The sequence below is a fragment of the Cucurbita maxima genome, unplaced genomic scaffold, assembly GCF_002738345.1.
Source record: "Cucurbita maxima cultivar Rimu unplaced genomic scaffold, Cmax_1.0 Cma_Scf00001, whole genome shotgun sequence".
NCBI lineage: Eukaryota > Viridiplantae > Streptophyta > Magnoliopsida > Cucurbitales > Cucurbitaceae > Cucurbita > Cucurbita maxima.
The window spans coordinates 9,103,270-9,116,884 of record NW_019272017.1 but is presented as its reverse complement, the minus strand read 5'-3'; the positions used below and the strand labels follow the sequence as shown (position 1 = coordinate 9,116,884).

The 13,615-nt window shown below is 37.8% G+C and overlaps 3 protein-coding genes across 4 annotated transcripts; 2 read left to right on the top strand and 1 right to left on the bottom strand.

The window, feature by feature from the left end:
* Positions 1–182: 182 nt before the first annotated feature.
* On the top strand, positions 183–1,427 carry LOC111493168 (small heat shock protein, chloroplastic-like). Its single transcript, XM_023142810.1, has 2 exons — positions 183–665; positions 758–1,427. Exons 1-2 carry the CDS (start codon positions 446–448, stop codon positions 1,243–1,245), a joined length of 708 nt encoding a protein of 235 aa, XP_022998578.1. The 5' UTR covers positions 183–445; the 3' UTR covers positions 1,246–1,427.
* Positions 1,428–1,766: 339 nt separating this feature from the next.
* Positions 1,767–3,835, bottom strand: LOC111492969. Of its 2 annotated transcripts, XM_023142531.1 has the most exons (7): positions 3,752–3,835; positions 3,582–3,654; positions 3,317–3,489; positions 2,985–3,147; positions 2,822–2,891; positions 2,535–2,745; positions 1,767–2,444 (listed from the first exon to the last, which is right to left on the bottom strand). In XM_023142531.1, the coding sequence occupies exons 2-7, from the start codon at positions 3,651–3,653 to the stop codon at positions 2,237–2,239; spliced, it is 897 nt and encodes a 298-aa protein (XP_022998299.1). In that variant the 5' UTR covers position 3,654; positions 3,752–3,835; the 3' UTR covers positions 1,767–2,236. The 2 variants fall into 2 exon arrangements, with proteins under 2 accessions (XP_022998299.1, XP_022998292.1); XM_023142524.1 differs by lacking the exon at positions 3,752–3,835 and having other exon boundaries at positions 3,582–3,730.
* Positions 3,836–5,853: 2,018 nt separating this feature from the next.
* Positions 5,854–12,754, top strand: LOC111492245 (probable LRR receptor-like serine/threonine-protein kinase At1g67720). Its single transcript, XM_023141535.1, is given in 16 exon segments — positions 5,854–5,887; positions 5,890–5,988; positions 6,155–6,692; positions 7,664–8,175; positions 8,302–8,431; positions 8,573–8,644; positions 8,734–8,802; positions 8,894–8,965; positions 9,087–9,155; positions 10,044–10,207; positions 10,288–10,529; positions 10,602–10,728; positions 10,799–10,864; positions 10,952–11,138; positions 11,232–11,364; positions 12,242–12,754. Coding segments are annotated over 16 exon segments (2,814 nt in total). The 5' UTR covers positions 5,854–5,868; the 3' UTR covers positions 12,557–12,754.
* The last annotated feature ends 861 nt before the right edge of the window (positions 12,755–13,615 follow it).

Below are 13,615 nucleotides of genomic sequence, written 5' to 3'. Positions count from 1 at the left end.
AACAAAAAAAAAAAAAAAAAAAAAAAAAATATATATATATATATATATATATATATATATTAATTTCCCTCCTTAATGAGATTCAAGGATATTATTAAAATTTTAAAAAATTTAAGATTTATTTTTTCTTAACAGAGAAATGCTAATTTCAAAAAAATATTTTTATTAAGCAAAAAAACAAGTAACTCCCACGGCTCAGATTTGTGGAGCAATCTAGAAGGAAGGGAAGGTCCAGGAGAATCTAGAAGGAAGAAGAGAGGTTCCAGTTCTTTCTTCCGTCTCCAGAGTCTCCTCCTCCCTCCTTTTATAACTCGATCATGCCGAATTTCTCTTCGCTCAAAGCATTCTACGAAATCTTCATTCTATTACTCGATCCAACTCGTTCCGAAGCTGCAAATTATCTTTACAGCCACAGATTCGTTTATAATCCAAAGGTTTCGCTTAAATGGCTCAAGCTGTGTCGAATCTGACTCGATTAGTCTCCTTCACGCCTGGTAAAGTCTCTAATGATCCGAAGAAGCTTAAAGGTTTTGCTCGTAGAAGTTGCATTAAAGCTATGGCGGGGGATGGCAGAGACAATCTCGATCATCTGCAGAAAATTCCTAGGAAGGAACAACGAGCAACTCAGCCACCAAAGAAACGAGTCGCTCCTGTTGTTCCTGTTGGTAATTAATCCGACCTTGCTGCTACTTGTTGGAATGTTTTCCCCTCTTCTTTTCGTTGAATTTTGTGTAATCGCTCGTGTTTGTTTTTCTAGGGCTTTGGGATCGATTTCCGACGGCGAGAACAGTGCAGCAAATGATGGAAACAATGGAGAGGATAATGGATGATCCATTTGCTTACTCCGGGGCATGGCCATCACCGCCATTTTCGAGCGATGGAGCGGGGTACAGCAGGGGAAGAACTCCATGGGAGATTAAGGAAGGGGAAAATGAGTACAAGATGAGGTTCGACATGCCAGGTATGACGAAGGACGATGTGAAGGTGTGGGTGGAGGAGAAAATGCTGGTTGTGAAGGCTGAGAAGGTGAAGAAGACCAGTTCAGAAAATGGTAAGGTAGGAGAAGAAGAAGAAGAAGAAGGAGATTGGTCTGCTAAGAGCTATGGAAGATACAGTAGCAGAATTGCATTGCCTGAGAATGTTCAATTTGAGCAGATCAAAGCAGAGGTAAAAGATGGGGTTTTGTACATAACAATACCAAAGGCTGTTGTAACGAGTAAAATTGTAGATATCAATGTCCAGTGAAGAGTCGGGAGTAGTCCTCAAGAGTAGTTGTAGTTCTGTAAACAGCCATGAAGATGAAGTTCTTGCAATTTCTTCGTGGCTTTTGTAATCTATTCAACAAAGCTTCGTTACAGCGTTTGGGATTATTTATGGAATGATACCCTTTGTCATCCGTAAGAACAAACCGCTTTAATTTTTGAGAGAATTGGTTCATCAGAATGTTGAACATTGGAAAGAAAGACGGAAAAAAATTGATATCAATCTGGTGGAGAAGGCAGATGGTTTCTTCTGTTCGTCCGAATTGAATCAGTAGCTGGAACTTCATTCCAGAAGTAGTGTTCTTGCTTGCCAGAGGATCAAGCTCGGCATGAAAGGCCATGTAAGCGTTTTTAATGAATCTTTAATCTCTGTAGCCTAGTTAAGTAGTAGAGCCAATACTCATGCATGAACAAGACCCTCAATGGACGGCCTAAAAGAAGGCAGCTTTCACCATTTTACAACAATATAATGAGACCCAAGTTTCTGTTTGGACAGATAATTTGTAAGGAACGGATCTTTTCTCATTGAATTAGTCTGTTAATTATATGCTTGAGATCACAGATATCCAACTCCATAATTGAATCAGAATGCATCAGGATTCTGTAGAACAAGCACTCCTAAGGATGTCTCAGTGTCCTGAGATTGTCCGAGCGCAAGACCAGCCATCACTGATATCAACTGTTCCACTGCGACACCTAAAAGCTTTTTTCTTAAACTACTTTGATTGAAACTGCCCCATCTGCATTGTGTTTAGTTATTTATTAGAAAGTTGAAGTTTATTACGTTGTTCAAATGACAGTGCTCGAGGAACCATACAAAGCAATGCTTTTTTCTACTTGCAATCTCTTGAATTTGAACAGATGACAGTAGCAGAGAATCAAGCTTACAGCTTAAATTGTATTGCCAGTTGATGTTAGAGGTGGCCAACACATAGGATCATGCTTCATGCTTCATGCTTCTTGCTTCCGACGGATCACAACATGTAATCTGGTATTAAAATACTCACATCTGGTTGAAACAGTGGCAGGCTTTCGATATAAAGGTAGAAATGTATTAGATTTTCCTTGGTAAGAGTTTCCGAGTCGACAATGTCAGTGTCGCTTGTAAGAACCCACAGGTCCCTGGCGCTCAACCTATTTAGACAGTTACGGCAGAAGGGACAGGAACGCGACCTCGGACTCCTGCAGACAAGATTACAACAGACAGAACTCCTGTTGTTAGCTGATAATAAGAAAGTTTTGAGGGTGAGAAGGAAGAAAAATTGTTAGTACCAGTCCTGAAAGCAGCTGAGGCACATCGAATGGCCACAGTTTGGCAACACAACATCTCTGCAGTTTTCCATGCATATCCCACACTCTTCATCCCTCTGAAGATCCTCATTAGATATCCCCTTTTGATCTTCTATTCTCTTCCTAGAAGAAGTCTCTTCTTTTGACTTGAGGTGCCCACTTCGAAGTTGCCTAAGTGAAGGGTATATTACAGCTGCCATGGTTTCATTGTTAATGAATTTGATCTGTTTGTCTCTGGAAAAAGTAAAAGTTAGGAGGGAAGTGCAGACCATAGAACTCCTTGAGGGTGGCTTTTCTTTCTCGTGGCGACGCCAACGGTTGGTGTCCATCGATGTACACCTGCATACTTGAGTAAACATTGAGAGGGCTTTAGATTTCATTGAGTAGCTTTAGATTTCAGGTTGTGAATATGCCTCGAGTTGAGGGAAGCACCTTGTACAAGAGTACGTGGAAAAGGCCCAAGAAACTTGGAAGAGGATCTGTGCAACTGAAATCCATCCATTCAATCCAATGAAGAAAAAAGAGAGCAAATGGGCTGTATTGCAATCTCATTTGAATGCAAAATCCACCGTACTCTCTCGAGAACATAGCTGCCCTACAAATGCAAAACCAAACCCATGAGAAGTCGTAATTCAATCTCTTGAAAACTTATTCCGGGAAGTTTTGAAGGAAAAGTCTAAAGAGGACCATATATACTAATGTCGGGTTTGAAAAATTGGAATTATAGGCAAAGAAGAGAATAGAACCCCAATAGAAGATCTTACAAGGCATTTGCACGTCGTATATCAGCTTCAACAGCCTTGACAGATTCTTTAAACGAGATCCTTTTGGGCTGTTGTTGCCGCATTCTTTCTCCTTCCAACTTGACAGAACAGAGCAGCAGCAGATGATGTTGAGAAAGAAGAGATATATTCGTGGAAAGGCCGTGTCCAGACATCTAAAACATGAGGGAAAGAAGGAGATGTGGGAAAAACCTTGCTTCGATTTCAAACTTCAAAGCTTTGACACTTTAAGACAAGAAAAGGATACCTTCTGTTTAGTGTTTATCCATTGTTTCTTAGTCGGGGATTGCATTGTTTCCAAGTCAGACTTTCCTTCCATTCTTAGAACACCCAAAACCCAATAACTAAGCATGTTAACAATCAAGATAAGCATTAAACCTATTGATTGCTGCAAATTTAATGCTGCGTGCTTCTTACCCAACTTTAATCGCGCCTAAAGCCGCCGGCGGTTCTCCACCAGTTACGCCCGTCGTCTGTCCCTCACGAATTCTGATATCGGCATGTCTGTCTCTCTCCGATGAGTTTCTCCATGATCGTTCATCGGAGCTTAGGCAGAGATTGCGGAGAAAAATGGAAGGATTCGAACGATTAGGTCACCTCCCTTCGTCAGCTCGAGTCGTTTCATTTAGAGGCTGTCAAGGTTGCTTTGGACCAAGACCCATTAGCAAGTTTTCAAATCAAAATTATTTAAAAAAAAAAAATAATAATTTTGACCCCAAATTTGTTATGGTATCAACGTAGACTCAAAATTTTCATTAATATTGATTAAAAAATTACACAAATTTTGTAAACTCATTTATTTTAGGTTAGTTTAAACAGTTCAATTTTGTATTTTGTAATATTTTAAAAAAAAAATCTCATTATTCTTTATTTTTTTTTAGTTATTTTTTAAGTTTTAAAAAATTTAAGGGCATTTTTAAAATATTTTTTTTTTTTTTTTTTTTTTTTTTTTTAAAAGTGTGCGTCTAACTTTGGCATNTTTTTTTTTTTTTTTTTTTTTTTTTTTTTTAGAAATTGAGAGTATTTAATATTTTTGTGTATTTTTTAAAATAAAATATTAACTATTTTTTTGTTAAAAAAAATAAACTAGTGATATTGATATATTTTTTTAAATTTTTTTTAAAAATTTAAGAGATTTTAGATATATTTTTTTAAAAAGTTTAAAGGGTATTATTGAAATTTTGTAAAGAAAATTCAATGTATTTTTATTTTTATTAATTTAATATTTATTTTATTAGAATAAAATTTTACACTAAATTTGATCAACATATATATATATTTTTTTGTAAATCAACTTTTTTTTGTCTCTAAAAATTTATAATTTTTTTTAATAAATAAGAAAATATTTTTCCTTGGACAATATTTGGAGAAATAATTTATTAAAGGTTAATATTAATAAAACACCCTTTTCAAGTTCTTCCAGAAGGGCTCCAAAATGATCTTTTATAAATTAAATATTTATGATAATGCACCATCTATATTAGTGTGATCATATAATATTATTTTTTTTTCCGTGGGCCCTTGTTTTTACTTTTAAGATTTTATTTACGATTTCCACTCAATTTTATCATTAATATATTAACCGGATCGTTAAAGCTACGTATCCAAAACCTTTCAAAAACAACATTAATAATTTTTTTTTTTTTTTTTTTACCACGGACATAAATAATTTATCTACCTTCCAAATAGTAACTTTTTAAATTTACCTTAATTTTTTTTTTAATTTTTATCTTTTTTAAAAGTTTAAAATTTTAGATTTTTTTTAGGTACAAATCAACTAGCTAAAACATCTATTAGCAGTGAAGTGTTACAAATATGTCAGTCAAGATGGTGTGCCACTAAAGAGAATGAATCATTGTAAAAGTAGAAACCTGTTACTAACAAACACGTTAAAACTTGAAGCGATAAAGACTCCATATCTTGTAATCGTGTAATCGATTAAAGTCGAGAAAACATTCTCACAAAACACAAGAATCCTTGATTCCTTGACTTGGAACTAGATTTTGTCGAGAGGAAATGAGACCCAACACGAATCACTATCCCTGTATCCATTCCTTTCAAAGCTCAAGAAGCTGAAAACAAGCTATCCCAAGTGGAGAACAAAGGGATAATTTGTTCTTAAACTAAAAGCAAAAGGTAATCAAAGCCACAGAATATATTGATCACTTTATTGTTTTTAAATTTCTTGCATGGCTATGGCTCTGATGATGCCTATCAAGATCTTGTCAATGTAGTGCACCATCATTGTCAAATTGTCCACTTCTCTTTAGCCTTTACTTTCTAAAAGTATATGCTTTTTCGCTCTCCTAATGCCCAACTCCATGTTCTTCACAATTGCATGTGGCTTTGAGTGGCCCTGTCCATTTCAAATGAAGCCAAATGGTTTGAAATTTGGTTCTTTTCCGATAAATATTGGGCTCGAGCTTGAACTGCACTCCTTCCCAGAAAGAAAAAGGGGGCGAAAAAAGATGATTCCGAAGGCCTAAATCAACGCCAGAACTTGATAGTGAAACGCAGCTCACTGTTGTTGTGTGATGCAAATCACTGATAAAAATTTGTGGGTTTCTTCATTCTGTTTGTTCTTCAAATGGGTTTTCCTCGTTTTTTGGCTTTGATTCTTCTCGTCGTTTCGTCTGTTCATTGTCAAGTTAAAGGTATGTTCTTTCTTCTCTCTCTGCTGTTCTTCATCGGAACAAATTTCAGATGAACAACCCTCGTTTTCGCATTTTCAAATCAAATGATGCATTGAAATGAATACCCATTTCGTTTTAAAGTGAAACCCATTATACTGATTTGTGTAATTCCTCCACCAAAAAACAGAGTTTATCAGTATAGACTGTGGAGCGACGAAGAACTACATCGACCCAGTTACAGGGCTGGTATGGATTTCCGACGCCGGAATCATGAACGCCGGCAGGTCATCGCCGGTGGAAAACCCAAATGGAAACTCGATGCAGTATCAAACACGGCGGGATTTCCCAATCGACAATAAGAAGTACTGTTACAGTTTGAAAACAGAGGAGAGAAGAAGGTATTTGGTTCGAGCAAGTTTTCAGTATGGGAGTTTGAAGAATGAAGAAACGTACCCTAAATTTCAGCTGTATTTGGATGCAACTAAGTGGTCGACTGTTACCATTTTTGATGCTTCGAGAGTGTATGTGAAGGAGATGATCATTAGGGCACCCTCTGATTCCTTCGATGTGTGCATATGCTGTGCTACTACTGGCTCTCCATTCATATCCACTCTTGAGCTGCGCCCTTTTAACCTCTCAATGTATGCAACGGATTTTGAAGATCATTTCTTCTTGGAAGTTGCTGCTAGAGTGAATTTTGGTGCCCTGACCAAGGACGTGATAAGGTAAGGTACTTGATAGGTTCGATGTGTTGAGAGGGAGTCTCACGTTGGCTGATTTAGGGAATGATCATAGGTTTATTAATTAAGGAATGCATCTCCATTTGTATGAGGTCTTTTGGGAAGCCTAAAGCAAAGCCATGAGAGCTTATGCTCAAAGTGGACAATATAATACCATTGTGGAGAGTCGTTATTCCTAACATGGTATCAGAGCCATGCCTTAAACTTAGTCATGTTAATAGAATCCTCAAATGTTGAACAAAGAATTGTGAGCCTCGAAGGTGTAGTCAAAAGTGACTGAAGTGTTGAACAAAGGGTGTACTTTGTTCGAGGGCTCCAGAGAAGGAGTTGAGTCTCGATTAAGGAGAGGTTGTTCGAGGGCTGAACAAAGGGTGTACTTTGTTCGAGGGCTCCAGAGAAGGAGTCGAGTCTCGATTAAGGAGAGGTTGTTCGAGGGTTGAACAAAGGGTGTACTTCGTTCGAGGGCTCCAGAGAAGGAGTCGAGTCTCGATTAAGGAGAGGTTGTTTGAGGGCTGAACAAAGGGTGTACTTCGTTCGAGGGCTCCAGAGAAGGAGTCGAGCCTCGATTAAGGGGAGATTGTTTGAGGGCTATATAGACCTCGGAGGCTCTATGGTGTACTTTGTTCGAGGGCTCCAAAGAAGGAGTCGAGTCTCTCTTAAGGGGAGACTGTTCGAGGGCTACATAGACCTCAGGGGAGGCTCTATGGTGTACTTTGTTCGAGGGGAGGATTGGTGGGAGGGAGTCTCACATTGGCTAATTTAGGGAATGATCATGGGTTTATAAGTAATGAATACATCTCCACTGGTATGAGGCCTTTGGGGAAGCACAAAGCAAAGCCATGAGAGCTTATGCTCAAAGTGGACAATATCATACCATTGTAGAGAGTTGTTATTCATAACACAATGCCGGATGGCTTGTTCGATTACTTATTTGGTACTTACTCTGTTTTTCTTAGGTACCCAGATGATCCATATGACAGAATTTGGGATTCAGATCTTGAGAAGAGGCAAAATTATCTTGTGGGGGTGGCTCCGGGGACAGAAAGAATAAGAACTTTGAAGAACATTAATGTAATGACAAGGGAATATCCGCCTGTTAAGGTGATGCAAACTGCAGTTCTTGGCACAAAAGGAGTGCTTAGTTACAGGTTGAATTTGGATGATTTTCCTGCCAATGCCAGGGCTTATGCATATTTTGCTGAGATTGAAGATTTGGGTTGGAACGAGACTCGGAAGTTCAAATTAGAGGAACCTAACGTTCCGGACTCGAGCAATGCAGTGGTGAACATTGAAGAGAATGCCAATGGGACATATACTCTTTACGAACCAAGTTATATGAACGTGACTCTAAGTTTCGTGCTTTCGTTTTCGTTTGTCAAGACTCGAGATTCAACTCGAGGACCAGTTTTGAATGCATTGGAAATTAGTAGATATGTTGAGATTGCTGCCAAGACTGATAGGCGAGATGGTAGGTTCTTCATCTCGACATCTTGTTATGAAGATTAACGATATCCTGAAACTTTTTGTTCATGACAGATTATAAATTTTCTCTACTGAAGGCGATTGATTAGTGTTTTCTGTCTCGGATTGGTAGAGTCTGTCGTGAATGCCTTCCATAACATGTCAGCAGAGAATGTTCGGACAAACGAAGGCGATCCTTGCGTTCCAACAAGCTGGGAATGGGTGACTTGTACTGCCACACAACCGCCGAGAATAACTAAAATGTAACTTTTTTCGACTCTTCAATGGCTCTATTTTAAGCCTTTTTTCGAGCTTCAAACCATGCATTTCAGGTATTTAGAATCCGAGTCTTCAAGCCCTTTGGTATCGATTAATGTATGCCTATCCTTTCACTTCTTATGCAGTAAGCTCTCCGGGAAGAACGTCGAGGGTGGCATTCCACCAGAAATCAATACTATGGATGGATTAATGGAATTGTAAGTCCAACTCGATTTAAGAAAAGCACCGTTTTCGTTTCGTAACGAATCTCCGTTGCAATTCATTGTCGTGTCCTCCTTTTCTTCAGGTGGTTGGATGGAAATTCCCTTGCAGGGCCACTGCCTGACATGAGTAATCTAATAAACTTGAAGATTTTGTAAGCTCTCGAGGCTATCCGCAATTTTCCGTTCTTGAAACAAGAAAGTATGTTTCGTCATGACTTAACGATTTGTTCTTCGACCATGCAGACATCTAGAGAATAACAAATTGACAGGGACGTTACCGTCCTACCTGGGTAGTTTGCCCAACTTACAGGAACTGTACGATCTCTTAACTCTGAGCGTTTTATGTCGAATAGGTTGAATGTAAAAGTTTTTGGTTATTGTCTCTCTCATAAATTGGTTGCCATATTGATCAACTCAACTGTGAATCATGTGGCAGTTATATTCAAAACAATACCTTTTCGGGTGCAATACCTCCAGAATTATTGGTAAAGAAACTCATCTTTAAGTAAGTACTCCAACTGATACTTTAGTATATTTGCTCATCGCTAATAAATATTGTCTGCTTTAGAACATTACGTATCGCTGCAGCCTCACGGTTTTAAAACGCGTCTTCTAGGAAGAGATTTTCACACCCTTATAAGGAATGTTTTGTTTTCCTTTCCAACCGAGGTAGGATCTCACGGTTTTCTAGGGACAAATATCAAAATGAAATGGAAGTTATTTGTATCATAAAATGAGTGATGAGCATCACAAATGAGTTTCAACCTTTGGAATCGAGGCTGTAAGATTTCTCATCGGTTGGAGAGGGGAAAGAAGCATTCCTTATAAGGGTGTGGAAACCTCTCCTTAGCAGACACGTTTTAAAATCCTGAGGGGAAGCCTGAAAAGGGAAAGCCCAAAAAGGACAATATTTGCTAATGGTAGGCTTGGGATGTTACAAATGGTATCAGAGTCGGTCATCGGGCGGTGTACCAGTGAGGACGTTGGACCCCCAAGGGGTAGATTGTGAGAGATCCCACATCGGTTGGAGAGGGGAATGAAACATTCCTTATAAGGATGTGGAAACCTCTCCCCAGCAGACACGTTTTAAAACCTTGAGAGGAAGTTCAAAAGAGAAAGGCCAAGGACGACAATATCTACTAGTGGTGAGCTTAGATTGTTACATCCCGAGTCCTAGCTCGATGCATGAGCGTGTTTTTCTCAGTAGAAATGAAATCAATTGATCCTTATTCCTTGCATGAAGTATATCTAGATTGAACATTGTAAGATATGACAAAATAGTTCACATGTTCATGGCTTCTTGATGTGTTTTAACAAGAACGAACTGTTTTAACAAGACACGAAGAGGAGTCTCGACATGTTTGTTTTATGTCTTTATGATCGTATCTTGCAGGTACGATGGTAACTTGGGGCTGCACAAAAATCGACGATTCAATATGCATTCTAAGCTTATTATCGGAGTTTCTCTGGGAGCGTTTGTGCTCCTGATTATTCTACTTATAGGAAGTTTGCTGTTACTCCGCAAGCTTCAAAGAACAGCGCCTTACCAGAAAAAAGGTTCCCGCTTGAAACCTGCTTAATATTTCTCGTATAGCACGACTTTTATTTTCTGAATTCTCTCGTCTTGTGGACCTTAGGTGGTTCGCTGCAAACCAGCACTAAGCGCTCTTCTGCCTACTCGATCGGCAAGGGCGATGAAGGCATGGCCTACTATTTATCTCTCTCCGTGCTCGAAGAAGCCACGAATAACTTCTCAAAGAAAATTGGTAAAGGCAGCTTTGGATCAGTCTATTATGGGAAGATGAACGATGGCAAGGAAGTGGCAGTTAAAATCATGGCCGAGTCGTCTACACATGGGAATCGACAATTTGCGACCGAGGTAGGTCGTTGGTCTAGAGAGAACTATGTACTCTTTAGCTAACAGTATACTGACCGTGTTAAATATCGACAGGTTGCCCTCTTATCGAGAATTCATCACCGAAATTTGGTCCCTTTGATCGGCTACTGCGAAGAAGAACATCAACGGATTCTGGTTTATGAATATATGCATAATGGAACGTTACGAGATCACTTATACGGTTTGCTCGTCTGTCCAGGCTTAAGAAGTTTTCGTTTTTGTGTCGTTCTCTACTAATCATTTATCGGCAGGTTCTACGACTCAAAAGCACTTGAACTGGTTGGCTCGCCTGCACATTGCAGAAGATGCAGCTAAAGGTTCATCCTACTGATAAACTGTGTTCTTTTTTACTGAATTTCAGGACATCTTCAAGCTTTTTCTGTAAATGAATTGATCGTTTTCAGGGCTCGAGTATTTGCACACGGGATGCAGCCCAAGTATCATTCATCGAGATGTAAAAACTAGCAATATACTCCTCGACATCAATTTGAGGGCAAAAGTTTCCGACTTTGGATTCTCGAGGCAAGCCGAGGAAGATTTGACCCATGTATCAAGCGTTGCTCGAGGAACCGTAGGCTACTTGGATCCTGAGTATGCCAAATTTTATTGTTTTTCCATAACGTATTCCACCCTGTCCCCTTGCACCTGCTCACAAGCATGACCATGAACACGTGAAAATAACAGGTACTATGCTTCTCAACAACTTACCGAAAAGAGCGATGTCTATAGCTTCGGGGTGGTGCTGCTAGAACTGATCTCTGGAAAGAAACCTGTCTCACCAGAAGACTATGGCAGTGAATTGAACATTGTTCACTGGGTATGTAAGTTCTTTCGACTCGACCCATTATCATATGTAAGTTCCACCGCTAGTCTGTCATCATTGGGCTTTCTCTCTCAGACTTCCCCTTAAGATTTTAAAACGTGTCTACTATGGAGAAGGTCTAGCCCTACTCCAACTAATGCCTTGCACTGGTGATTGGATTTGATACCATTTGTAACAGCCTCACCGCTAACCGATATTGTTCTCTCTGGGCTTTCCCTTTTGGACTTCCCTTCAAGGTTTTAAAATGTGTCTACTATGGAGAGGGTCTAGCCCTACTCCAACCAATGCCTCACACCATCTGGTGATGGGCTCTGATACCATTTATAACAGTCCCACTGCAAGCAGATATTGTCTTCTTTAGACTTTTCCTTTCGGACTTTTCTTCAAGGCTTTAAAACGCATCTACTATGGAGAGGGTTTAGCCCTACACCAACCAATGATTGGCTCTAATACCATTTGTAACCGTTCCACCGCTAGCCGATATTGTCCTCCTTTGGCTTTCCCTTTCGGACTTTCCTTCAAGGTTGTAAAATGCGTCTACAGTGGAGAAGGTCTAGCCTTACTCCAACTAATGCCTCGCATCTTCCGGTGATTGGCTCTGATACCATTTGTAACAGTCCCACCGCTAGCAAATATTGTCTTCTTTAGGCTTTCCTTCATAGACTTCCCCTCAAGATTTTAAAACGCATGTACTGACGTGAGGAGAGGTTTCCACACCCTGTCTCTAAAATTGGAAGGAAACATTCCTCATAAAAAACCTCTTCCTAATAAATGCGTTTTAAAATTCAAAGAGGATAATATCGGCCAGTGGTGGGTTTGAGCTGTTACATCATAGTGCTCGAGTCTTGACACGATTGATTGGTTTATACAGGCGAGGTCCCTGGTCCATAAGGGGGACGTGACGAGCGTTGTGGATCCATTTCTAGAAGGAAATGTGAAAATAGAATCAGTGTGGAGAATTGCTGAAGTAGCCATACAGTGTGTGCAGCAGCATGGAGCTTCCAGGCCAAGGATGCAGGAAGTCATCTTGGCCATACAAGATGCAATCAAGATTGAACATGGTAATGAAGGAAACCAGAAGCAATCTTCAGGCTGTTCAAGAGCACAATCATCTCGAAAAACATTGCTGACGAGCTTTCTTGAGATCGAGAGCCCCGATGGTTCCATCCTTCCCTCTGCAAGGTAAGGTCCCGACATCTCCAACATGATTTTCAGGTAATGTACGATAAAACGATACCGATACCGTGACGTAATATTGTTCGGTAGGAACAACACTGACGACACCAAGTTGAAACCTGCACAGGTAAAACAATGAACAATTGTGAGGAACTCAAAAAGACAGAATTGCATTTCTTGAAATGAATTAAAACTTTGGTTTTATCAATACGTGAGTGATTTAAATATTTGCCTTGAAAAAGTCATAAAAAATGGTTTTATTTTATTTTATTTTATTTATTATTATTATTTTTTACATTATTTTTTGTTTTTTTAATATGATTTATTTTATTATTTATGTTTATTATTTTTCTCTTCTTAATTCTTTTTATAAATCATTTGCTTGAAAATTATTATTAATATTGGCGACAAAATCAACTCGAAAACTTAAAGTCATATTATTTATAATATACTCGTTAATGAATAAAAATTAAGTTAAATTTAATTGGTTAAATTTATTTTAATAATTTTATTAAAATAAAAATAAATTAATAAACAACATGATTAATCTAAAAATTAACTAACGTAAATGTAATTATGAGAATTATAAAAAAGATTATTTATTTATATAACATTTTGATAATATTTGTATCTTATTTATTTTATTTTGAACAAATTCAATTAGTTAATTGATCTTAGTTTACAACATTATTATAATTAATAGTTTCACTATAATAAATTTTTAATTATATATTTAATTTAGGTTAACAATATTTAATTATCTAAAATTAGTAATAAAATTATTTAAAATACTCTCATTTATGATAATATTTTACCTATAACTAAAATGTTTTATTATTTTAGAATCTAATGAATTTGTTTTTATTGATTTGTTTTCTCTAGAGATTCTCTTCAACATAATTGAATTTTTTTTTATGGTTGACGTGGATTATTCTAAATATTAAATATAGGTTAATAGGTATAAATATAAATTTTATTAAATATAATTAAATTTATATTTTTTTATTTTAAATTTCTGGTACTTTATTATTTTTTTATGGATAAATTTATTAATACTATACAATTTCAT

What these genes read in the sequence shown, in the direction of transcription:
- LOC111493168 (XM_023142810.1), top strand. Translation starts at nt 446, where the DNA reads ATGGCTCAAGCTGTGTCGAATCTGACTCGATTAGTCTCCTTCACGCCT. An exon ending in CGCTCCTGTTGTTCCTGTTG is followed by an intron (nt 666 to 757) that starts GTAATTAATCCG and finishes TTGTTTTTCTAG; the next exon opens with GGCTTTGGGATCGATTTCCG.
- LOC111492969 (XM_023142524.1), bottom strand. Translation starts at nt 3,707, where the DNA reads ATGCTTATCTTGATTGTTAACATGCTTAGTTATTGGGTTTTGGGTGTT. An exon ending in ATACGACGTGCAAATGCCTT is followed by an intron (nt 3,148 to 3,316) that starts GTAAGATCTTCT and finishes TTGCATTTGTAG; the next exon opens with GGCAGCTATGTTCTCGAGAG. An exon ending in TCCACGTACTCTTGTACAAG is followed by an intron (nt 2,892 to 2,984) that starts GTGCTTCCCTCA and finishes TCAAGTATGCAG; the next exon opens with GTGTACATCGATGGACACCA.